The sequence below is a fragment of the Garra rufa genome, chromosome 13 (genome assembly GCF_049309525.1).
Source record: "Garra rufa chromosome 13, GarRuf1.0, whole genome shotgun sequence".
Classification (NCBI taxonomy): Eukaryota; Metazoa; Chordata; class Actinopteri; order Cypriniformes; family Cyprinidae; genus Garra; species Garra rufa.
Window position 1 is genome coordinate 6,958,277 of NC_133373.1, and position 27,362 is coordinate 6,985,638.

The following is a 27,362-nucleotide window of genomic DNA, read 5'->3' on the forward strand; positions in this document are numbered from 1 at the left end:
GCAGTAGCTCTAAAACTACTTTAAATGTCTTATTCCCCCTCAAATCTAAAAAATGAATGCAGCTCTGACTGTGACCTCGCAATATTTTCTCCATCGAATGTTTAAAACAGGACCTGAAAAAAGGCAATCAACATTTAATGCAATCTATCTACCCAGGAAGAATGTGAAACTGTGTTCCTACCTTCCTCATCTCGTACTGGGAAAAAACCTCACTGAAAATGCCCTGAACATAGTTAAGGTGCTCTATTGCCATCCTGTGGTTGTGCGTACAAAGTACATTGTGGAGAAAAGTGAAAAAAAGTGAACTCTTCTGAAGTACTGAAAATTGAAATGTTGATGTAATTATCTTCAAACGTTGTAATTCACTGCAAAACCTACGTAAGAACTGATCTGTATAAAAGCTGATCTACAAAAGCTGTTGATTCAGTGAGTCGATTCTTTTGAACCCGTTCTCCAAAAAGTTTTGCTCGCTGATTGGCGCACTGACCTTTTCTACATTATAAATCCAGTAGGTGGCGACTAGTGAGATTTATGTGTGTTGTATTTTATTACAATTTATTCAGAAAATACGACGACTACTACTACAAGCTAATAAAAAAATATTCATGAGGAAAATGGAATCCTTCATTTACCTAAAAGATTCATTCAAAAGCACCCTAAACACTAAGGCCACTGAATTGGAAGAGTTAAACCTGTCCTTATGGTCTTCCCAGGTCTAAACGTCTTCACTGCGACGTATTTATACTCCAGTTACATAGTTCAGAGAAAGTTCAAGGCCAAGATTTAATATAGCCTACTGTGCATCGACTCAAAATGTTCATTGGTCCTAGTTTTAATATCTAACTATATAATCGACATGTATTTGCAACGGAAGCATTAAACTGGCTCAGCTAAGAGAAATAGGAATAGATTGAAGGATGAATGAATTAATGGAAGAGGAGAAACATCACTGGTCAGTGTCATTCAAGTTATGTAACAACGTGTCCCAAGTGAGGACTCGGTAATTGAAGAGGGGAAAAATCCCCCAAATCCTTTTCTAAGAATAGGAAACGCTAGTGGAGTCTAGTAGTGCACGGTTTTATAAGCGTGTTGTAATACGATTCTTCTGAGGTAAACAGAACCTGCGGAAAACGAGCGAGCGGGTGACATTTCTCGCCATACGGGCATTTCTGGTCCTTGTCTTCATCCAATCTCCATCTCAGACATTTACGCCGCAACCTACCTCCACAGCTCCTCGACATCGATGACGTTTGACTTTCGAGGCGTGCCTAAACAGTCTTTGATTGACAGTCCACCGGACCAATCCACGCGTTCGTTCTGCAGCGACTAACCAATCTTTGGCCTAACCGCACAAACCAGCGTTTCATCACGCTCGGTTTAGCGGACTGTTTTGAGCCAGGAAAAATTGGCACAGAGCACTAGCACAGCCTGCTAACATATACTTGTGATAACAGGTTAGCAATTAGTCGGCATTCGAGTGAGTTTAGCAGTAAGGAGAAGGACTTCTTACCTTAGTGACCAACACCTGGGTATGTAGGCGGTCAGTGAAGGTGTATGAATGTGGCTTTTGGTGCAGGCTGGGACGGCAGCTACAGGGATTAGCTGTACGGGGAGCTCCTGCTAGCAGTGCAATGCTGACATACCTTCAGACGGCTTGCTAATTATCTCACAAACGGGGATTTTGGTGTGACTTTAGTCGGAAAAATCGCCACCATTCATCCGCGGACTGTATTCCAAAGCCCATACCGGTTTAAATAGTCCGATAGTGAAGCGCTTGAGTTAGCTGGCTAGCTGGGTCGCCTGCAAGTACAAGGTTAGCTGCTTAAAACGAGCCACCTGGACCGGAGAACCATCGAAAGAGGTAAGAAACCCAATTAAACACTGCATTACTAAGTTAATAGTGATTTTCAACAAGCGCCCGGTCATTAAGAGCAGACCGGCTAGCTAAGTATTTATAAGTAGAGATCTATACACTCCAAAAGATCATTATTTAAAGCAGTTTGCTTTAAATACAATCCTGTCTTTCGGTTTCTGTTATTGTATTTTCTTTATGAATGTTGAGGTTTTAAGCACCTGTGAGAGTGATCATCATTTGATGGGATGAGAACATCATCTCACTTTTCAAATCTGAATGAATTCAAATAATCAGTGCTGAGTTTGTCACCTTCAGGTTTTCTTTGGCTTTTGCCGGCTTTACCAAGTCAACAGTCTTGTTTATTGGCCTTGTCTTTCAGGCTCTCGGGAATGCAATATACTCCACACCTGTTTTTGTTCCACAGCTGCAGTCATGCGTTTCACGGACCGACAATTGAGACTTTTCAGACACACTGATTCAAACGCCTGATCTCCTGGGTTTCTGTCTGGTAGAGTTTATGTTGAGGCAGGACATTTCATTTCGTTTTATCTGTCAAGGACATGCATTTCATTAAAAACCACAATGCAAGATCATACCAGTCACTTACAAAAATGTAAACCTTGGGCAACGTGAGTGACTTGTCAGAACTGTCTGTAGTCTCCTATGCTTAAAATGCATATTGGAGTGTTGACAATATGTAGAAGGAAAGTTTTCTGTTCAGTGTTGACTTTGTCAAAAACAATGTGTGGATGTAAAGGACGGCCATTTGTATAATAGTTGTAATTTGAGTCAGGCGTTCCAATCAATGAGATGAGTGAATTGTATGTTTCGGCCCTTCCTTATAAAACAAACACAGACTCTAGCTGTTGTCTTGCAGCATGTTGTTTAAAATTGGGGCTTGTGAAGTGGTTAAAGGTTTCTTTGGGGCAAAATACATTTTTTTGCTGCTCATGAAGATGGAAAGGGTTATGAAGCAGGTGTTTCAAGTTGCATCACTTTTTTTTTTTTTAACAAAATAGTATCTTGTGTAATTAAATTGCATGATTATTAGAAGTAAGAAATTGTTAAACCTTACTGAAATTGTTAATTTGCTTGTCGGAATTGATCAGTCCAATGAGAACATTACCACTGTCTATGGGCCGTTCTACAGAGTTGGTTCAAAGTTAGCTAATTTTATAATATCCAAGGTACACATTTCTAGTAATTGTGCAGTTAATTTTCATATTGTATTTTTAGAAAGATTTGGAATATTTGTCCTCTTCCCAAATTCGTCACTACCATAACAGTAACACATAATTTAATTAGCAGGGCTATATTGACCCCTTAAGATTTTGCTTACATTTTCTTGTAAATATAGTTTTTCTATTTTTTTTTTTTTTTTTTAGAGGTAAATCAATAACAATTACAATTTTAACAATATTTCAAGTTTAATTTCTAAGATTTTCTCTCTTTTTTTTTGTATTGTGAATCAGTTTTCATTGTAAAAGTTGATCATACTGATTTCAAAGGTAAGGATTCATTAGTTTGAATATACACTGAACCAAACACTATCATAACATCTTAGTTGATAATTCAGTATATTGTATTTTTGACAAAACACCCCATGTTTCAGTCGTGACTGTACTTTTTCGGTAGAGACAGTAATGTTTTGGTAGATGCCACATCACATTACAGAATTTTAACCCACATACTAAAACACTACTAAAACATAAAATACTACAAATTTGCAATTTCCCCCAAATGAAGGATTATGGTTCCCTTTTGTCACTACTGAAACAATGATGACCTGTTTCAGTCGTGACCATTACGGTAACAACAATTTTATGGGAGAATACCCAAAAAACAAAGATGTCACTACTGAAAGTTTCAGTTATGACTGTTTTGCCAGTGACCTAGCTCAACCTAGCTTAAAGATGCTAATTAGCACATGGTTAGCTAGCACAGTTCTGAACAGTTGTACACAGTTTAAAGTTACACAGATTTTTCATACTTTTGAATACATTTACCTCAAAATGATGGGGCGTATCTACTCAACATGACGCATAAATATTTCCTGATCATAAATGTAGGGGTGTAGCTAAAATGACTAAATATGAATATATCCACAAAAGCTGTCAATGCGTTTGAAAGAAAAACATAATAGTTTTTTTAGGACTAATCATCATAAATAATATTATTAAAATAATAATTGTGGTCATAATTATTAATTATCAGGCTTTTTGTCATTTTTCATCTTGAGTCATGATTTAATTGAACCAAGAACACAAAATGGATGAAATGGCTACTAAAAAAATAGGTTTATGGTAACAGTCACTCTGAGAGGTTTAAAGGGAACCCAGAATATTATAACATGTATGGCTTAATATAATGGAAATTATGCCTCTTACTGAAATATGTAGTAGAAAGCCCATGACAGATTTACGTTATTTAAAAAATCCACATATTTTAGACTATGGGGGCGCCATTATGACATGAAATGCGTTCGGTGAGCTACTGGTGCTACCTGTTTTACCGCAACACAATTTAGAATTCACAACTCTGAAAATAAAATACTGATGACCACAGCTACTGAAAGAGCTTGTATTTGGCAATGGATGTAAGTGTAGGCTTAAACCAAATGTTGTACCATAGTTTTTCCCCACAACAAGCTCAAAGGCTAAAGTGGAGAGAACAAAGACGCGGGTCTTTATGAAGTTTTATTCATCCACAGGCATCTTCCCATTCTTTGCTTCTCTTCTTATTGCTAGGAAAGCAGTGAAGCCTTACATCGCTTCTCTTGATCCCCTTTGACTAAAAATTACAACCAAAAGCCACACAATGTGGCATCGTAGGGGTGGGTGGTACACCGGTGTCATAGTCATCACCGGTGTGACTACATGGATTTTCTAATACCGTCAATACCGTAATAAATCAATTATGTGCCTTGAACGGCTGCATTTACATCAATAATAGCTAATTCTAAATAATAAGGCATTACATTTTCTTCAAACTTTCAGTTGTGGTCTGAATACCTGTCCTTATACTATATATCTTGTTGTAAATAAAAAAAGTAAAACATATTCGTATCAGCTTTGCAGGTGGTAGGTAAAAGGGGAGTGGCCATTAAACGACTGGTGAAACATCGTGAAGAAAGGTCGGGACTGTAGCCTATACCAGGGGCGGAGTGGCAATCGGGACAACCGGGACTTTTCCCGGTCGGCCGCCCGAAGGATTTACCCAGCGGATCACAAATTGAGCTGGCGCGAGGCGAACGCGACCGGCCTGAGCTTATTAGAATCATTGACGTTACTAAATTCTCCACGAATAGCGGCCAAATACTCCCACATACTCCCCCCTAAACGTTCAACCAATATTTATATCAGTTGCATGTCCTTGCATGATGCTTGAAATTTCCATCCAATCACAAAGCTCTTTCTAGAATGCTCTTAGTTCTATAGTTCCTTACAGGCCCGGGTCCACGGCCACCCAATCAGAAGCTTGGCCCACCCGACCCGAGCCCCACGCTACATAGCCAATCACAAAATTGGCGCGATATTTAGTTGAGCTCCATATTTTTTTCTTATCGGCGCACCCGCAAATATTCTAATATTGTATATAATTTTCGCACTTTCAATATGCAGGTTATAGAAATCGCTTTTAAATGAGTGCTCGCGCTGTTTACTTTTACTTTCGATTTTGCGATAACGCACACTCTGTGTAAAGGGAACAGCACATCTTATAAAAGATATTTGTCAGTGAGTACAAGATTGCAGCAAATCCTCCAATCTATTTGTGTCATCTCTCTTTACTTTCGACCAGTGATCATTCAAATCTAAAGGTCATTGTACACTGATTCCGATTTTCGTTTGCGTTTTTTTTTAGTTTTCTTATATTCGCCATCCTTATCAAAATGCTTATTATGGATGCAAAAATGCAGAAAATCAAACATGATCCAAATTTTTTTATGACGGACGAAAGTTAAAGAGGCAGTGTGTAAACTCGATTAACATAACCTGTATTTTTTTTTTTTAACGTGCAAAAATCTCGGACGAAAATTTCGTACTCGTGTGCAATGACATTAACTCCAGCAGCTCGTGTTGGATGCAGGGTTGCCAAGTCCGCGTTTTTTCCCACAGAATTGGTCTACTTTTAAACTGTTGCCATGGGTTGATTTCCCCCAGTTATTTAAAGGTTTTAAATATTGCAGAAATCATTTTTGTTTTGTTGTACACTGTTAAGTAAGATCTTTAGGTTTTTTGCAAAATAAATATGTTGAGAATGCATAATACTCTCCCATGTCTCTTTTTGATAAGGATACCTACCATTTACTTATTATATTATAAAAATATTAACTTTATTCACATACTAAAGGGACAGGACAGGCTACTCCTCCCAAAATGTACCAAAAAAAAGTAATACTGTGATATTATACCGTCACCATTCAAAAGATGAAAAATACCGTGATATTAATTTTAGGTCATATCGCCCACCCCTATGGCATCGTATCACTATTTCATTTTCCGAGTTGTGTTGCGTTAAAAAACAAAAAGCAACAGGTAGCGGCAGTAGCTCACTGCAGCCATTTCACGTCATTAAAATAATGGTGTCCCCATAGTCCCCATATATGTATAAAATGATGTGGATTTTTTTTAAATAAGTCTTTTTAATGGGTTTTCTGCTGTATACTTCAGTAAGAGACATCATTTATGTTAAAACAAACCATACAAGTCTTAATGCCCAGGGTCATCATCAGTTCTGTACTGAATCAACCACTTAGAAAACACTGAACACTCTTTGTGGGATGACATCAAAAAAGAAATTGCTGTTGTTTGACACAAAAAATAGGATCAGTCCTGCTCGTGATAATATTTTGGAGCTGCTTTGCCGCCTCAGGAACAGGACAACTTCGCAGTCACAACAAAACAAATTCTGTATTTTGCCAGGATGTTTTCCTGGAGGTTGTATGAGCGTCAAGGTGTCCGTTTGTGAGCCGAAGCTTAACTGAATGTGGGTCATGTTGTACAACAACGATCCTACACTCTTAAGTAAATGTATAACCAAACAGCTTCAGAGGATGACATTTAACGCTTCAGAACAGCCAAGTCAAAGTTCTGAATGTCCAGTTGACATTTCCTCGCTTGACATGACGGGAGAAGTTTTATAGTTCAGTCTACGAACTCTGAAGCAGGCAAGCTTACATTTTACGTTCAGTTAATGGACTTCAACATTATCAAGTCCTTCTCTTAGCGACGTGCACGAAGGCCTTGTGTATGAAACCTTGAACGTCTAATAAACAACCTGGTATCTTGAGCGCTGATTTATAATACTGTTAGATGAATGGAGAATAAATCCTGGACTGTCGTGGAGTGTGCAGTGCTTTCTTTCTCAGCTCTTTAAATCCCAGGCTCGCACTGGCAGGCCGTCTAGGGCCATATTAGAGCCACCATAATGTAAACAAATCTGCAGAATGGAAAAGCGGTCGGCTGTTCTTCAAAGTTCACTTTTACATAAGGGTCTCGTGGTCTTAAGTTCATCTCTGTTTTGGTAAGGCATCCGTGGGCTACATGTGGCTCATCATATGAAGAATAAACCGCTGAAACCAAAGTTTAGATGTTTTGACTTTGTTTATTATAATTTCAGATTGGTGACCTTTTTATTACAGTTTGGGTTCACTTAAATGTTAAACGTAACTTGTTCTTCAAGTTGCTGTAAGGATGACAGAAATGCTTCCCTACATGGTGTGGCTTTGCCTCCAAAGTCCTTTTAGTTTATGACTGGTGTTATGACAGCCTCACATTTATCAGCCTGATAACTGACAGTTACGCACTCAGTTGTGAAATTTATTAGCAAAGAGTGTTTATTAGGCATGCGATCTTGCTTAAATGTATGTCATGGTCTTTTGTTTTGGAGGCTGTTCCCTTTTGCTTTGTGTGTTACACAATTAGCTGTAGTTTTTTTAGATACCAAGGGCATTTGTGTTTCGTAAAATGACCACATTGGATTGCAGAAGTAGTGTTTAACTTTATAAAATTGGTAGTTTTATTGAATTTTGACAACTTTAAAGGCGACACACAAGCAACATCAGACCAGGGCAGAGCTGACGTAATGGTGCGAACTTTCAACCTGATAAGTGGACTTAAGGTAATATTTTATATCTTCATTACACTAGCTTTAAGATGAGACTTGCTTCTTCATCGTCAGCAGATAAGAGGTTTATAATCAGAAGATGTTGGCTTGTCATTGTTTGAGGACTAGTGATAATGATGTGACTTGCCATAACGAGAGCACTTTGATTTGCAAGGTAACCATAACTGTGAGGACTCTGTTAGCCAACACCCCTTGCAGGAATCCAGAAGAAAGCGAAATGCCCTAGATCATTAACTTTGAGCTATTGAAGGTTCAGGTCAGCAATGTAGTAGTAATATACTGTATAGTAATTTGAATAGCCCGTAAAATGTGAAAAGTGCCTTTGCAGTGTAATGCATATAGGTGTCCATTGTAGTACATATGATACTTGTTGCTGATTTTAATCTCAAAAATGTGTATTTTAAAGGATAAGTTCACTTTCAGAATAACATTTTCCTAATAAATACCCTGCCTCATGTCACCCCAGATGTTTATGTCTTTTTGTTTTCAGTTGCAGAGAAATTGTTCTTTGAGGAAAACATTTCACGATTTTTCTCCATATAGTGGACTTCAATGGGAGCCAATGGGTTGAAGGTCCAAATTACAGTTTCAGTGCAGCTTCGAAGAGCTCTGCACAATCCCTTGCGAGGAACAAGGGTCTTATCTAGCGAAACGATCAGTCATTTTCTAAAAAAATAATGTATATACTTTTTAACCACTTAACCTTTCCAACATGATTACGTAAAGCACAAGGTTGGTTTGGTGCAAGACAAGCATTTTTGGTTAAAGTATATCCATTTTTGTTTATATGCTATACAAGACCCTTATTCCTCAGCTGGGATCGTGTAGAGCCCTTTGAAGCTGCATTGAAATTGCAATTTGGACCTTTAACCCATTGACCACCATTGAAGTCCACTATACTGATACCCTTTTGGCCCCCTTGTTTTAGATTTTCTTTTTGGGAAGCTGTATCTAAAATGGATGCACCACAAATGTAGGACACAGGGTAGAACAGAAGGTCACATCCATAGACCCCCCGTTGATTCTCTCTGGAGAACAAAGTATCTGTGCCTGCTGTGAAATTAATCAGCTGTCTGTTACTCTCATCCGGTTCCTACCATAGCAGAGTGTCAGGATGTTAACATTTTAGCTGAAAAGTCTGTGGGGTTGGGAACCAAGAGCTGGTTCTTATTCAAGATGAAGATATTCATTACATTCTACACTACCTGTCAAAAGTTTTTGGACGGTAAGATTTTTAATGTTTAATGTCAAGTCTCTTCTGCTCACCAGCCTGCTTTTATTTGATCCATATTCAACTATGAACTCTTGGGTTATTACGCACGTACTGAATCAAATCTCTCAGAACTGTTCTTGACTTATGTAATCTCAAATGATTGGATTCAGTCATGACCAATTATAAATAAACAAACTGGTGGTAGTTTTTTTTTTTTTAATGGTTTGTTTTATTTTGTGTCGCACATCATTTTGTAAAACGTGACACGCTACTCCTCTTCATTCAAGTGGAGATATGGTCTTGCTAAACACATGTGCAGTGTGACTTCCCCACCTCCTTCTGCTACTCCTCCACTTCCTGCTCTGCCTGAGAGAAGTGCTAAAGCCTGATCACTTCCTGTCCCATCCGGCCTATGGTAATCCCAGTGCATGGCATTCCTGTGGGTGTGCTTTGAGCGCTTACGTAAGGCTGAGAATCCTCAGGGACACCAGCCTAAGTACAATTTAACCTTTAATGGCCCACCGCTGTTTACTAACATTGAAAGGCCAAATCAGGTACAGTGTCTATGATGCCTTAAAATGCTTCATTCATAGAAAGCTCACTTGCTTCTGTTACTTAGTTCTGCTGCTCAGAAAAGCCAAACATCCGAATGTCGTCTATGCCATTGACAACTCGTCTTCATTGGCCTCGTGGGATAGTAAAGTGTCCATTGGATGCATGCTTCAAAATCTTGATGGAAGTAGTATCATCCGGGTACTATCTACTATACTATTTTATGAATACTGTGAATTTAGATATGTGACCCTGGACCACAAAACCAATCATAAGGGAACATTTTTTTGAATAAATAAGCTTTTCGTTGATGTATGGTTTACTTAGAATAGTAATATTAGGCCAAGATACAACTATTTGAAAATCTGAAATCTGAGGATGCAAAAATCGCCCTTAAAGTTGTCCAAATTAGGTCTTAGCAATGCATATTACTAATCAAAAATTAAATTGATATATTTAAGGTAGGACATTTACAAAATGTCTTCATGGAACATAATCTTTACTTTATCCTAATATTTTTTGTCATAAAAGAAAAATTTATAGTTTTGACCCATACAATGTATTTTTGGCTATTGCTGTGCTACTTAAGACTGGTTTTGTGATCACATAATAATGAAGTATGCATATTCAGATGCAGACATTGAGTGCTATGGACTTTCATTATGGTGCTATATTTAATTTAACATGAATGGAAAAAGTGTCTGAGGTCATAGAGTCCTTTCAGTGGGTTGTGACGTTTGTTTCTTGTTCATTTAAACAAAATATAAAGCACATGGAAATGAGGTCTCATTCTGTGCACGAGTTTCATTCACATCACTGACTGTTCTGTTTTTCTCTTTCTTTGTTACCCATAAACTCCCTCTGACACAGGGCTATGTCTTCAGCAGCCACCACAGCCCCGTCGGTGGACAAGGTGGACGGCTTCTCCAGGAAGTCTGTCAGGAAAGCCAGGCAGAAGCGGGCGCAGAGCTCGTCCCAGTTCAGATCTCAGGACAAGCCCATAGAGCTGGTGCAACTGCCTCTACTAAAAGGTAGGCTGTGTTTACGTGGTCAGATGAAGATAATGGTTGGTAATGTCAGAGAGCTTTGAGCTAGTTTTATTGCTCTGATAGAGCTGATAAGGATGGTGGTATTATAACAAAAAGGAACTGCATGCAGACAAACTGTCACCATGTGACCCAATAAATGAAAGGTCTCAAAGGGTCTCCTATTATGATTTTTCACTTTTTGAATTTTAGTGATTGTATGGTGCGTATGTTTGGGCATAAAAAAACATCTACAAAGTTACAAATCTCAAAGTCCACTCCAAAAGGAAGATATGCAGTTTTAAAAAAAAATAGCATGTTCTAGTGAACCCCTTAAAACAAAATAAAGACTTTGTGAAAGAGCATAATAGGACCTCTTTAATTTTTAAGATGGGATAGTTAAGTCTGTCATATTTTTTTAGTTTGTCATTTTTTGGTGTTAAAAAGATTATTTTTTTGCTCATCAATGCAGCATTTATTTGATAACCACAGTAAAAACTGTAATATTGTGAAATATTATTCAAATTTAAAATAAATGTTTTCTATTTATATATATATATAAGTAGTTTTTATTTTATTTTCAGCATCATTACACCAGTCTTCAGTTTCACATGATCGTTTAGAAATCATTCTAATAAGCTGATTTGGTTCTTGAAGCATTTCTTATTAATGATGTGCTGCTTAATATTTTTTCGGAAACTGTGATGCCTTTTATCAGGATTCTTTGAATAATAGAAACTTCAAAAGAACAGCATTAATTTATATTTTTTATATATATATATATATATATATATATATATATATATATATATATATATATATATATATAGAATGTATTTATTTATTTTTTAATTTTTTATAAACATTTTGATCATCAATACTGCCACTTCTGATCAATTTAATGCATCTTTAATGCTTTTATCCAGCAGTTTTACTTTAAATGTTTTTTTTTAAAAGTCATTTCTCGTAAAGTGTATTTCATCATATTAATCATGAACATGTTACATGTTAGACGAACATTTGACATCCACACATTATCTAAATATAATTATGAACAGTATATCTGTTGTTTTATCATTTAAAACCAAATTTTAATGTTTTACTTTAAAAGTGTGAAAACATTTAAAGGGGTAGTTCACCAAAAATAAAATTCCTTCACTACTCACCCTCATGTTGTTTCAAACCTGTAACACCTTTAATTTCAAACAGAAATGAAAATATTTTTGATAAAATCTGAGAGCTTTCTGACCCTGCATATGCAACAACGCAACTACCACGTTCAAGGCCCAGAAACGTTGTAAAAACATAGATAAAATGGTTCATGTGACATCAGTGGTTCAACTGTAATTCTGTGAATCTCTTCCACGTCAGTCTTTACCGCCATTCACAACAGTGCCACAACTCTTGTGAATGTGTGTTAAAGACCGTCACGGAAGAGAAGAAAATGTTGAATAAAGCTATTTTTGTTTGCTTGTAGCTTCTTAAAATTATGGTTGAACCACTGATGTCACATGGACTGTTTTATTGATGTCCTTACAACATTTCTGGGCCTTGAATGTTGTAGTTGCATTTCTGTGTACGCAGGGTCATAAAGCTCTCGGATTTCATTTAAAAAATATCTTAATTTGTGTTCCAAAGATGAAGGAATGTCTTACAGGTTTGGAGCGACAAGAGAGGGAGTAATTAATGTCAGAATTTTCCTTTTAAATCCTGTCATTAAAGCCACTTACTACATGAACATTGCCACTGTAACTGGTTGGTTATGGCAACGTCTTAAATGTCTTTTCAAACTCAAGCCTCTATCAGCTGGAGTATTTAGAGGTCAAATGCCAGATGTACCTCCAAGCTAATATGTTCCAAAACGTGAGACCGATTACAGTAGGAAAGTCAAGGAGGTTGATGTAAACCATTTGTGGAATTTAAGCACTCCTGGATTGTTTTTAACTCTTTCTTTCTGTCGTTCTGTCGGTCTGCCTAGATGTTTCTGCACAGGAGCAACCAGAGCTATTCCTCAAGAAACTGCAGCAGTGCTGTACTCTCTTTGACTTTATGGACACACTGTCTGACCTCAAAATGAAAGAGTATAAGCGGTCCACCCTCAATGAGCTCGTGGACTATGTCACCCTTAGCCGGGGCTACCTGACTGAGCAGACCTACCCCGAGGTGGTAAAAATGGTGAGATGTAAAGATTAGTAGCACACTATGTGACTGGGAAGTTTCTTGTGTAGTTTATATGCCTGTATGTTTCAGAGATGCCTCAAGTGTCCCCTCTTTTTATTTGTCACAGGTGTCCTACAATATTTTTCGGACTCTTCCGCCTAGTGACAGTAATGAGTTTGACCCAGAGGAAGACGAGCCTACGCTGGAGGCCTCGTGGCCACACTTACAGGTAGAGACTAATGGAAATGGGAATTAATCAGCATTTTAAAATGTAAAAAACATGTGAAAAAAATCGAATAATGTGGGTGTTAAAAAGTAGGGATGTAACAATATTTTTAATATCGCAATATTGAGATAGCTTGATATTATCGTGGTCACATGACGGTATGAAACAATAGGTCTTCTGGGCAAAAAGTGTAGTTTTAAAACTTCTTATTCTAACATAAAAGGTCTTTAAAGTTGTATTTTGGGCCATTATGCTTTGGCACAGTATCTGTCAAACAAACTAAAACCAGAGGTGTCAAGTAACGAAGTACAAATACTTCGTTACCTTACTTAAGTAGAAATTTTGAGTATCTATACTTTACTGGAGTAATTATTTTTCAGACGACTTTTTACTTCTACTCCTTACATTTTCACGCAATTATCTGTACTTTCTACTCCTTACATTTTAAAAATAGACTCGTTACTCCTATTTCTTTTCGGCTAGTTTTCATTCATGTCATCGTTCAAAAAAAAAAAACTATCCAGATAAATTGCGCCATCCACATAGAGTGAATTTGGTTGTGGTTGGATGAGAAGTATAAACATATACCATTCCGACACCCTATTGGTTTGTACACGATCCATCACACCTGCACGTGACATGACACAAATCACGTCACACTCCTGGCCATCGGGGAGAACCGGGACATTCCCGGTGGGCCGATCGCCGAAGAGAGGCAGACCTCCCGCATATTATGCGCTATTTTAAATGACATTCGAAACTGCAAATAGTCCAAAAGTGTGACGTGGCGGAATCAGTCACCCGCACAGCGCGATGCAAAGTGATAAATAGCGCAAGTTCAAGTTGCTTGACGCATTTAGATTTAACACAGAATTGTGTTTGGCAGTTGTGTGATATGAGAACATTAAAGGTTCTGTAGGTTCTGCTGGGCTGCTGAAAACAGCTGCATGAGGAGGTAAAGTGATAAACGTCAATACATAATTACTGTCATTTTTTTATTAAAAATTTCATAGTTTATTATTATGAATTATTAAAAAAAACATAACCATTGTAATTTTATTCTTGTGACGACATCTTACTAATACTAGTCAGTTAATATCTGGATTTTAAGCAATAATTTCTTTCTTTTTAAATATTAAGTTGTAATTCATTTTAATTGGAGTAAAATGTTAATTCAGTAAGAGCCTGATTAAAGATAAATATCAGTGCCTTATATAAATGAGGTGTTTACTATACATATTAAAGTTCTTAAAGGGACAGTTCACCCAAAAATAAAAATTTTCATTATTTACTCAACATCATGTAATTTCAATCCTGTATGAACTTCTTTCTTCTGTGGAACATAAAGGAAGATACTTTGAGAAATTCAAAAATTGTGTCTATAGAGTAGAAATCAAGGGTAAACAAATATGTTTGGTTACATTCTACAAAATATCTTTTGTGTTCTACAAAAGTAAGTAATTTTTACAGAATTTCTTAGCAATAAAAGTCCTGCATTCTAGCTCAAAATCAATGCTTTACTGCATGCATTTTTATGTGACAAAAATGCATTATTAATTTTATAAATTATTAATAAAAGTCGCATTTGAATTCAGTATCTAACATTATTTGATTCTGTCCTGTTTTATTCATTCATTTATTTACTTTAATTAAAGGCCCTATAATCCAACAAAACTCACGGGGGAACTCGTAGGCTGGATGGGCTGGATTTGTCCAAGGCCAAATGTTAACCCCAGTCCAGCCCTGCACTCCAGCAAGGATATAGCCAGTGTTCGGGTCATTACTCAAAAAAGATGATTTCTTACAAGTTATTATTTCTCGACTACTTGCTTATTTATCAAACGGGTGCTTTCTCTTCATCCTCTGCAAATGAAGCTATAGTAGGTAGCTTGATAGAAAGACGTTTGAATAAATAATAGTTTGCGATTGACAACGCGATTGACAATGTTGCGATAACAATACTTATAGGCAGCAACTAATCATCATATCTTCCGCTCCATGAAACACGTTAATGCTCAGTAGTACACATTTATGGTTCTTTAATGTAGCCTATTTGCATTGTAATAAAATGCGTTTATTTTCAATGGGCAAATATGCAGCTAAAACAGGTAGCCTAGTGCATTCCAAATTTTTCAACATTAACATTTTAATATAACATAGTCATTATGGCCTTTAGAAATGTTTTTTGGGGAGGTGGGGTAGTGCACAATAGGCCCCTGTAGCGCGGCCTAAGCTTTGGTCCTTAATGGCATTTTTTTCCCTTACATTACTTTTACTTTTTTACTTTAAGTAGTTTTGAAACCAGTACTTTTATACTTTTACTTGAGTAAAAAGCTTGAGTTGATACTTCAACTTCTACAAAAGTCTTTTTAAATCTTAGTATCTATACTTCTACTTGAGTAATGAATGTGAATACTTTTGACACCACTGACTAAAACCGAAAGTGCAATAAGGCTTAATAGCTTCATCAAATCAAAGTTTCAAAGTGATGCGTGCACCTCATACAGGTGATCAGCTCATGATCCAGTGTTTTCCGTGGCTCAAAACGCCATGTGCTGTGAGTTTAGCATGCGTTTGGGAATGCAACGGCCACCAGTTATGCTTTATATTCACGGCAGATGATTACAGCTTTTTTGTAAGCCAGTTTTCCTTCAAAACAAAAGCTCTACTCTTGTTTCCGTCAAAATAAAAGCTTAAAAGTGCAGTATGACTTGCTGACAGCTAGTGGTTTAAATTCAGTCTAAATTCAAAGTTTATAAATTAGGAACAATGTATTGTAATTTCCCTACCGTAGTGTAAAGCAAAAAAATATATACATTTTATCACAGTGCAATTGTGTTACAATATATGGCTATTAATCTCACTGTTGTTGTTTTTAAAATATTCTTATTTGTTTTGCCTTCGTAAAACACTAGTGTGAATGTAATTTAGTATATCACAAGTAAAAAGAGGGTTGAGTCCCCTTTTAAAGTTCAGATAAAAGTCAATTCACTGACACTTTTCTGAATTAAGATTTTTTAGTTAAGGCGAGACATTGCAGGTAAATATGGTAAAAACTAATAGTTATCACCTTACGTATCCAGTTAATTGATTACATTGATAATTGCAAACATTTCACAAGTTTTCTAAAATGTTAGGTTTAAGTGTGCAAATGAGGCATTATTTAATGAAATATGTATTAATTTGCATGCATTTCTAGTACAAAAATCTAAACACTGGATGAAGTCAGTTTCAAAATGTTTGTAATTTTTTTTTGACATATTACAGTCAAATGTTTTTTACAGAGGGAATGTTGGGTATCTCATTTTGTCACTCCATAATTCAGAAAAAAAACAGAACAGACAGAAAACAATGTATTTTTTACTATTTTTGGGGGAATAAAATCAAGCAAATTATATGAACAAATCCCTCTGTAAAAACCTTCAAAATATATACAGGAATAAAAATGTAAAGTTTGGTGTATGTAAGTGCTACTGAAATGGAGATTTATGGCTCAGTGTAGGAGAAAAAAACTCATTTTGAGAAAACGGCCTTTAAAAATATGGATTTTAATTGAAATCTATTGACACAAATAGATAAAGTGCTATAAAAGAAACACTTAACAGTGTCTTTTGGATGTTTTCTTTCCGCTAGTCTGAAAAAAAAAACACTATGAAACACCAAAAAGCCCAAAATCTCAAACTTGACAGGTGCATGAAAAAACATGGTTTGGAGCTCTTAATTTTGAACTCCAGTTCTTCATTTGTCTTTTTTTTTTTGCAAATAAATATTGTATCATGGACTTCATATTGTGAGATTTTGAAATCGTTGAGAGATTGCAGGGTTTCATTTCAAGGACAAGTTTTCTGATCTATCTCCTCCTTTTTCTCTTAAGCTCGTTTATGAGTTCTTCATTCGCTTCTTGGAAAGCCAGGAATTTCAGCCCAGCGTTGCCAAAAAATACATCGACCAGAAATTTGTATTACAGGTGAGTGATTGTCTGGGAAATGTTCTTTGTCTTCTCATCCTAGCATGAATCAAATGAAACAAGTATTGCCAGTAAAACAGCACAAATATAGCTGTCGCAATACTTGATTCTGATTGGTCAGTTGTGGCATTTTGCGTTTGAGTAATTACCATTAAACTGTACAATTTGTCAATGATAAACAGTTCCCTACAGTGTTTTTTGTTTTGTTTTTTTCTTTTTCAATTTTAGTAGCTGTGTAATAAGAAAGGTAATGTGTAATCTTTTTTTAGAGCGGCACACATTGCTCATACAGTGCACAGCATAAATGAGTACATTCCCTCTGAAACTTAACAAATTCAGCAATCTTTACTTAGAAGACATGTTAAGATTCTTTAGAGATATAATATTCTAACAAATCTGCTTGATTAACTAGCAGAGAAGAATGTTAAATTATTCAGGAAAATAAAAAATTATCGAAGTGATAATGTTCTGTTGCAAAACAAAAAAGAAAGAAAAGAAAAAAGTTACAAAATGAGACTAAATCATTTCTGAAGTAACTTTACGGCAGGTTTTGATCAACAGGTAAGTATGTTGAACCAAAACTGTTAAAGATAAGTTTTTTTTTACACACTAAAACTACTTGAGAGAGAACTGTCAGGAGATTAATTTCTTAGCATAAAAGAAGATAATACAAGAGGAATTCCAAATTATTGTTTCAAGAGTGTGAAAATACAGCAAAAGGAACACACTAATTGATTTAGTGATGAGTGAGCTTTGCTCAAAACGGAAGAAAAAAAACAAGAAAGTGTCTCGGGGCCAGCAAAAGCTATGAAAGGATTGACACTTTATCTCACTGAGTAAGATGCAGGCTGCAGAAGTGACACTATAGATGTCTAGGAATCCATACTTTGGTCTTATGAGACCAAGTCATTCATTTCAGATTGAACAGCATCCAAAATGCTAAGGCATTGCTATAGGAGGAGTACAGTAAAAAGTGCCTGGTTCCCACAGTGACGTTCAGTGGTAGTAAAGCTCTTCTGTAGGGATGAATGAGTGTTGAAGTTGTGAGGGAGTTGTACTTTATTAATGCTGTCATCAATTCACACGCCACTGTGTGATGTAAGACAAAAACCTGAAACAGAGGATGCTACCCGCTCCTCATTCCCTGCATTGTTGGGCATTTTTTCAACATGACAGTGAAGGTATTCATTCTACCAAGGTGACGATTCTTCTGTGGAAATGTATTTCACCCAATCTTAACACTCTTGAGCAGCTGTGGGAATGTGGGGATTCTGTAAAGACAAGCTCAGCAACACTCCCTATTAAAGACCAGGGCATTTAAGGAGGTCGCCCTCCAAACGTTAAACAGGACAGATGTGAAAATTTCTCATGAACTTGTACACTCAGTGCCAAGAAGGGTCAGAGCAGTGTACTTAGAGTTATGGAGGACATATTGAGTACTAGAATATTACACACTGTTGAATTAAATCTAGGGTGTACTCATTTCTGCAATCCTTCATTTAAACAAAATTGGCTAAGTTACTTATTTTACAGATAATAATGGCATATATTTCTGTTTTTATTAAGAATATAAAATTTAATACATTTCAATTTGGCCATCTTTCTATGAATTATATTAGTGTTCATTTAAGATTCATCTTTTGTATTTATTCAGAGGGGGTGTAATCGTTTATGCTGTGCACTGTATAGTTAATAAAACTCCTCTTATATTTTTTTTTTAGCTCTTGGAGCTGTTTGATAGCGAGGACCCACGAGAGCGGGACTGCCTGAAGACGGTTCTGCACAGAATCTACGGAAAGTTCCTCGGCCTCAGGGCTTTCATCCGCAAACAGATCAACAACATTTTTCTTTGGTAAGTAACTAAGTGTTTTAGTTGTGTACATACAAGATAAAATGTAACCCAGGCCCTTTTTCTTTTTTTTAATTGAACTTTGAATAAGTGAGCTTTTCATTGATGTATGGTTTGTTAGGATAGGACAATATTTGGCCGAGATTACAGCTGTTTGAAAATCTGTAATCTGAGGGTGCAAAAAAATCTAAATACTGAGAAAATTGCCTTTAAAGTTGTCTAAATAAAATTCTTAGCAATTCATATTACTAATCAAAAATGAAGTTTTGATATATTTACGGTAGGAAATTTAGAAAATATCTTCATGGAACATGATCTTTATTTAATACCATAATGATTTTTGGTGTAAAAGCGAAATCAATAATTTTGACCCATACAATGTATTTTTTGCTATTGCTACAGATATACTCATGCTATTTAAAGTATGCTGAAAGCTCTTTATTCTTTTTTGACAGTTTTGTATTTGAGACAGAGCGCTTCAATGGTGTAGCTGAACTTCTGGAGATTTTGGGAAGGTATGTCGTATTTTTAGGACCCATTCTTTGATTGGCAGTGATGTGGAGAAATTTAAGACAGAAAATAGAAAGTTTGGAAAGACATGAAGGGTGACCCACAGAGGTCACATTCCTGTTTTATTTTACTCCACCCTGTCCTCAGTCCTGAGGCGTTTAGATGTTTGTGTCTCCTGCAGATTATCAGTCTTGCACGTCTCTTGTTTTTACAGCATCATCAATGGTTTTGCGCTTCCTCTCAAAGCTGAGCACAAACAGTTCCTGGTGAAGGTGCTGCTGCCTCTGCACACAGTGAGGAGCTTGTCTCTCTTCCATGCCCAGGTACAGACACTTAGCTGTTGGTTACATTGACACATGTCTGTGCTTGCTTATCTGCATCTCAGGGGCAGAAGAAACCGATTCCTTGTTTCCATGATTGTTGGTGACATGTTTATGAATCTAAACATTTGAAATGCATTTGCTAATCAGAGGTCTTCTCTTCGTCTTGTAGCTGGCCTATTGTATTGTACAGTTCCTAGAGAAAGATCCCACGTTAACAGAACCTGTAAGTATACCTTGTCACCATTATCTTCCTCATTCTTCATCAAGTTCCATCTTGTTTCAGCTTGTTACTAAAGGATTTTAACTGGTTGGCCTCATTGTTTTTTTTTTTTGTAGGTGATCAGAGGCTTGTTGAAGTTTTGGCCAAAAACATGCAGTCAAAAAGAGGTAATCATTTTTTTTTATTAAACCTGAAAGTTGTTAATCAATTGTCTTTTTTTGTCCAGTTGTCCATTCTTTTACCAAAACAATGTATCATATCCACTATATTATTATTTTATTTTACTGCTTTGTGCTTTTCCTAAATGTTTTTGTAACCTTAACTACATTTGTTTTCTTTTGTAGGTTATGTTTCTTGGAGAGTTGGAGGAGATTCTAGATGTGATTGAGCCCACTCAGTTTGTTAAGATCCAAGAGCTGCTCTTTAAACAGATTGCTAGATGTGTTTCCAGCCCTCATTTTCAGGTAAACACACCACACCCTAAATCCAACTTACAAACTTTATGATATCTTGAAATTGCTACAAACTACAGATTTTCAAAAGCAAGTTCCCAGTACTGCAGCATCACAGGTTGTCAATTTTCTGTCCATGCTCCATATTTGCTCACATTACCAGTCCACTGTAAAAATTAGTAAGCATGTTTGATCATTAATATCCGCTAGGGCCGGATTTTAATATAACGATAAGAGTTTGATAAATGTTCGATATAGTGTTTGAGTCAAAAGTGTAACGAAACTGCGCTACTCATTTGAACTGCACCAGACGGATCATTTATCTTCTCAACTCGCACTGTGTGCAATAGTCAGAAGGCTTTTGAATCTACAAATTGCCATTTACCATAGATTTACTGCACTAACTGCACTATGGTACTGTGTCAGAAATGTGGGATGTTCATATAGAATTTGATTATTTTATGTAATAAGAGTAATAATTAGTGTGTTCTGTGATTTTTAAACTGCAGCATTTGTGCATTTTTACCAAATGTAGTCTATTTAGTAGGGATGCACCGGTTGACCGGCCATAAATCGAAACCGGACGGTTTTTGCATCTAACACGCGATCGTTTTTTTTCCGGAAGTGTGTACGCGGGCCGCGGCATTCGATTCATTCAGAAACATGTCACTTGTGTGGAGGTTTTTCGAAATCTGTGAGAAGGACGTGAAGATTGCAGTCTGCAAAGGACAACCGCTTTCCTGTGCTCGCTGAAGTTGCGCGAGCGTACCTGTCCTCGCCCTGCACAAGCGCGGACAGCGAACGTTTGTTCAGCTCAGCTTCTCTCGTGACAGATGAAAAAAGAAACAGACTCACTTGTGACACAGCTGAGATGCTTCTTTTTGTAAAAAACAAACAAAACAAGCATTACTTTACTTTTGAAAAGCCAAAAATAAAAGTCTGTTCTGTTAAGAATAATTATTATTTTACTTTAAAATGCCTGTTGGCTTACTGTTTTACTTTACTAAAAGCATGTTTTACTTATTAAACTGTATTTAATTTAATATTTTTTTATTTATTAAATTTCAGATGTCAGATGCTATTGATTCAATAGCCAAAGCCAGTTTGGCCTGTTAAATACTAAATAAACATGTTGTTTATGTTGTTTACTTGCATAACTTCTTGTTTTTGAAAAAATCGGAAATCAGTATCGGAATCGTCCAGCTTGCTTGTAAAAAAAATCGGTATCAGAATCGGCCATGAAAAATCATGATCGGTGCATCCCTACTATTTAGACTACTGTTTCATGCAAATACCTAGAACCCAAATGGTTACATTTTTACCATGATATTGAGATTATGTGACCCTGGACCACAAAACCAGTAAATGTTTTGAAAAATACTGAAATCTGAAAGCTGCATAAATAAACTTTCGATTGATGTATGGTTTGTTAGGTCAGGATGATATTTGGCTGAGATACAACCGTTTGATAATCTGGAATCTGATGGTGCAAAAAAATCCTAATATTGAGAAAATTGCCTTTAAAGTTGTCCGAATGAAGTTCTTAGCAATACGTATTACAAATCAAAACTTAAGTTTTGATGTATTTACGGTAGGAAATTTACCGTAAATGTGGTTTTCATAATCTAAATGTATTCTTCTATGGAAGACTAATGGGTAGTTTTAATAAAACTCAAACAGTCAAAATAATTACATTTTTTTTTACAGATTACAGTTTTTTTGATAATGAATATACATTTACATCTGCACCTGAACTCACCATCATTAAATTCAGGCAACAAAGAGCCATTTGATGATTTGAAACTCATTAGAACATGCAGAAACTAAATTCTCTAATAATAATAATTATGTACTTTTTTTTATTGTGGAAAAATGTCAAATGAGTAGTTTTATACCACAAATAACGGTCTGGTCTCAACAACTTTCATTTAGAAGCAATCTGACTTTAACCTCGAAAGAAATAAAGATTTGACATTTATTTATTAAAAAAATGTATCTTGATTTTTTTTTTTTGATAATGGCCTAGCCTAAACTTAAGGTTTAGCTACCTTACCTTTAGCTACCTTTGGCATTAAAATCGTAGATAGTAAATAGTAGATCACTACTGTTTAAAATATTTGAAATGTTTTTAAATGAAGGTCGTTTATTGTTTCAGGTGGCAGAAAGAGCCTTGTACTACTGGAACAATGAGTATATCATGAGTCTGATTGAGGAGAACTCTAGTGTCATCCTGCCTATTATGTTTGCCAGTCTCTACAGGATCTCTAAAGAGCACTGGAACCCGTGAGTTTTATAATGTCATTTATTTCTATATTTTTTATTTTAAATTAAACAGGAAGTCTGCATTTATTTGGTTAAAAATATAGTGAAAACAGTAATATTGTGAATTATTACTATTTAAAATAAGTTTTCTATTGGAATATATTTTAAAAATGTAGTTTATTTCTGTGATGCAAAGCTGAATTTTTAGCATCATTACACTAGTCACATGAATCTTTAGAAATCATTCTAATATACTGATGTGGTGCTCAACATTTCTTCTTAACCTTCATTTAATCGGGCAAGTCACTTAAGAACAGCCTAGCAGGAGAATATCAGTGTCATTATACGCATTACATATATGGGCCGTTCTATAGAATTGGTCCAAAGTTGGTCCAAAAAAATTGTATGTATGCAAATTGTATAGTATCCGAGGTTTCCAAGTAGTTTTCAAAAAGTTTTGGAATGTTTGTCCTCACCAAATTTGTCACTACCGAAAAACAGTAATAATAATTTAATTAGAAGGGGTATATTGGCCTATTAAGATTTTGCTTACATCTAGATTGTAAATATATTTTTAGAGGTAACTCTGTAACATTTTTTTTGTTTTTTTAAAAAGTGTCATTTATGAGGTTTTGTTGTATTTTGAATTCAATTTTTCTTTGTAAAAGGAAAAAAGTTGATCATACGGTATAGTAACTTTTTTTTGGTAGTGACAATTTCAGTTGCTTTTGAACCTAACTTAAAGATACTAATCAGTACATGATTAGCTGGCACAGTTCTGAACAGTGGTACACATATAAAAACTAAATGTTATGGAATAACTCCCAAAAAAAGTGTGCTTAATTGCCGAAAAAGGGTGTTAGGTATTAACGTTCCTTAAGTTAAACACAGATTTTCCAGACTTTTTAAACGCTTTTACATCAACGATGAGACCTATCAACCTGCACCTTGTAGCTATGAGAGAGAGGGACATAGGAATATTTCATGATCATAAATTTATGGGTTTAGTTAAAATCAGTCTCTGCCACTAGCCAATAATTTTGGTAATGGCATGAAAAATGTAGTTTTGTTATTGTGGGTTTCAATAGATAATAAAAGGATCTTAATAAACATAAGATTTGAATACTTAACTCCTTAATGTTTTTTTTTTTTGTTTTTTTGCTTGTGGGACAGCAGTTTGCACCAATTCTGTAGAACTGTAACCATTATCAATGTTAGAAACAACTGATGTGCTGTTAATATATTTATGGAAATCATAGTAGATTTTTTTTCCAGGATACTTTGAATAGGAAGTTCAGAAGAAAAGCATTTATTTTAAACCAAAGTGGTTTGATGTTCATCATGTCTGCTCTTCTCTACCTTCAGAGCGATATCAGCTTTGATCTACAATGTGCTCAAAGCATTCATGGAGATGAACAGCGCCTTGTTTGATGAACTCGCCGCCAATTACAAATCAGACAGGCAAAGGTAAGCACCAGACAGCGTACGGCATTGTTGTAAACTCCTGCAGTTTACAGAGCATCTCAGATAACCATCTCTCATTCCTTTAGGGAAAGGAAGAAGGACAAGGAGCGAGAGGACCTATGGAGGAAGCTGGAGGAGCTGGAGCTCAGACGGGGCATCCAGAACAGCGACGGCGTCATTCCCACCTAACACCTAGTCTCCGCCCTTCTGTGTGGCCCCAACCAATCCCTTTCTACTCTGCCACAGGGACCCCGTCCCCCTATTTGCTTCTCATGCTGCGTACTTTACCGCACACTCCCTCGTTCATTTCCTCCCTTTCAACAGCACTGTAAATAATCCTCTCCCTCTTTGCTGTATCATACTACTACACTGAACGGAAGAAGAAAAAACAGAAAATTTGAAGAGACTTAATGTGCACTCCTCGGTGTGTTAAAAAAAAAAGAAAAAAAAGTAAATGATAATCAACTATGGTCAAAGGATATATTTTAAAAAACCCTTTCTGCGTCACTGTCAATATGTTGTTCTCAAGGAAGTGCCCTGGGACTTTGGGAACTGTGCTCACCTTGCGATTTAAAGATGTCTTATGCGAGGATCCCATCGCCACCACATATCTTTTTTTTTTTTTGTCACTTATGAAGAGAGACTTTTCCATCTAGACATGATTTAACTCCCCTGACTCAGGGGACACAAACCAGAAACCCATGACGTGAATATGAGGAGCGGAAAGAAAAAAAAACATTAAACATCCTCTCTGTGGTGTGCTTTTTTTTGTTTTTTTTAACAGGATGATCGGCCTGGTACTTTACTGTAAAGTATGGACGGGTGTCCATAACGTAATGTCCGAGATGGGCCGCAGTCGGCTTCTGTGGTTGTCTACGCTCAATAAAGAGGACAAACCTCTCTGAGGACCTTTATTTTTTTAACTTGTGAACCAGGTAACGATCTGGTCATAGTTTCATGCTGTCTGCTGTGGAGACTCTTGGGAATTCCAATGTGGAAATTCAGTTACCAAGAGTACATCAAGCTCGGTTTCTCCGACACTAGCGAGGACTTGTGGAAATTCAGTGGCACACAGTGTTCAGAGCTCATCCAGTGTTTTGAAAACCGTTAAGTGACATATATATATATATTTTTCGTAAAGAATTTTCTGGACTGCTTCCACTGCTCAGCTCCGTTGGGTTTGCTTTCGCGGTGGGTGGATGTCGTCTACACGACGGAGCTGAGCACGATAAGGTTTTTCTGTCTTTTCATGGAGTGTTTGAAATGAAATCCTGCTTATGTTGGGGTTTTTAAGGCCTATGTAGGTAAACGCTGATCCGGTAGGTCATAATCTCTCTTCTGAAACGCCAGCCGCCAGGGCAGGCTACAACTAAAAAGCACTTCGAGTTATAGCTCATTAGTTGTTCTCGTGGGACTTCAGCCCCTTTTTTTCTTCTCTTCTTTTTATTTGAAGTCCCAACAATCGTGGTTGTGGATTTTACATGTGAGGAGGATGTATTTTATTATATTTTATTTTTATTTTTTTGGCTTAATCACGTGTCTCTCTTTCTCTCTTCCTTGTTTTAACTCCCAAGCTCATTGTGTGTTTTATGATGGCCCAAGTTTGATATGTAAAAAAAAAAATCAACAGAAAGGGTTTGATGAATAGAATAAATCTAATTATTTTAAAAAAGAAAGAGATATTAAATAAACCTGTTTTTTTGTGATAAACTGCTTGCTTGCTTTTTCTTACATTTTGTACATTTCAGTATATTTTTCTTCTGACATTAAAGTGTTACATTTGACAAGAATGGACAAGAAAATTTAATGGTCAAAAAGGCACCTGTATCTGTTTGATCTGATTAACTCATGAGGCTTAGTGTCTTCTTTATATCTATTATTATTATTATTATTATTATTATTATTATTATTATTAGAGTAGACAAAAATACATTTTGATTAGAGAAAATAGAAAGCCTGAAGTAAAATTAGTGAAGGCAATAATGTGCACTTTAAATCCAGTAGGTGGCAGAAGGCTCATTCTAACTGCTCAGATGAGTGTAATACAGGGGAATGAATATATATATATATATATATATATATATAAGCAATGAGAGGGGGACAGTGTGTGTGTGTGTGTGTGTGTGTGTGTGTGTTTTAAACAATACTTAGGATTTCATATTATTTCAGCAATTTACAGATAATTGTGAATAAGGATATGGTAGTTGGTAGTTCTGGTAATTAGACCTAGAGATTACATATATATAAATAATATATATGTGTGTGTGTGTGTGTGTTTGTTAAACATGTCGGTCCTCTGTAAGTAGCATTAAAGTGATTATTCACCCCCCAAAAATTAATTCTGATGGTAGCCAATTATTTCCGTAGTATGGAAAAAATACTTGGTCATATGAAAGTCACAAATTAGTCAATAGCTGCCGTCAACTGTTTGATTACCCTAAATAACTTATTTTGTGTTCAACAGAAGAAAGAAATTCATACAGGTTTGGAATGACATTGGTGAGTAAATAATGACAGAATTTTCCTTTTTTTTTTTTTTTGACTACAGAAACTGTACACAATGCATATGTAAAGAATTTTGACGACAGGTGAGGGACCTTTATATAATGTTAATGTACAGTCTATGAAGGCTAGGCTAGTGAATTACACTTACAAAAATTAACCATGGTTTTACTACAAATACCGAACTAATATGTATGTAACCGAATAACCATGGTTATACTTAAACCATGGTAACTACAAGTTAACCATGGTTTTTGTATTCTAACCATAGTTTAACCATGGTATTTGTAGTAAAACTTTGGTTTTACAAATGGTAATATGCCAAAAAACATGCTTACTACACTTTTACTATAATAAAACCATGGTTAATTTTCATAAGGGTAGGACGACCAGATGTCCCGGTTTTTCATCCCGGAAATGTCTGCGTTTTACTGTATGTTAAAAACAGCTCACAAGTACAAGTCACCCTTCGCAAAAACCCAGCCCACTTAGTGAATCATCGGATGTCCAAGTTGATATGGTTAAAAATTTTCAATGGCAGTGTAAAACAAAACCCTTTTTGCCTTGTCAAAAACCGCTCTGTTCACAGCGAGACATTTTGGTGCATGTCCCTTTAAAGGGGTCATCGGATGACCATTTTCCACAAGTTCACATGA

General features: G+C 36.1%; 1 protein-coding gene across 1 annotated transcript; it reads left to right on the plus strand.

Annotated features, from left to right (window-relative positions):
- Positions 1 to 1,365: 1,365 nt before the first annotated feature.
- Positions 1,366 to 25,914, plus strand: ppp2r5ea (protein phosphatase 2, regulatory subunit B', epsilon isoform a). The gene is made up of 14 exons (XM_073852921.1): positions 1,366 to 1,861; positions 10,617 to 10,777; positions 12,750 to 12,946; positions 13,059 to 13,160; positions 17,032 to 17,124; positions 18,846 to 18,976; positions 19,429 to 19,488; positions 19,698 to 19,806; positions 19,976 to 20,029; positions 20,143 to 20,193; positions 20,371 to 20,490; positions 22,634 to 22,761; positions 24,106 to 24,207; positions 24,291 to 25,914. The coding sequence occupies exons 2-14, from the start codon at positions 10,621 to 10,623 to the stop codon at positions 24,391 to 24,393; spliced, it is 1,407 nt and encodes a 468-aa protein (XP_073709022.1). The 5' UTR covers positions 1,366 to 1,861; positions 10,617 to 10,620; the 3' UTR covers positions 24,394 to 25,914.
- The last annotated feature ends 1,448 nt before the right edge of the window (positions 25,915 to 27,362 follow it).

Bases quoted from the DNA above. Each gene is read 5' to 3' on its own strand.
- ppp2r5ea (XM_073852921.1), top strand. From the start codon at position 10,621: ATGTCTTCAGCAGCCACCACAGCCCCGTCGGTGGACAAGGTGGACGGC. The intron at 12,947-13,058 runs GTGAGATGTAAA...TATTTGTCACAG, and splicing joins ACCCCGAGGTGGTAAAAATG to GTGTCCTACAATATTTTTCG. The intron at 20,491-22,633 runs GTAAACACACCA...TTATTGTTTCAG, and splicing joins TTTCCAGCCCTCATTTTCAG to GTGGCAGAAAGAGCCTTGTA.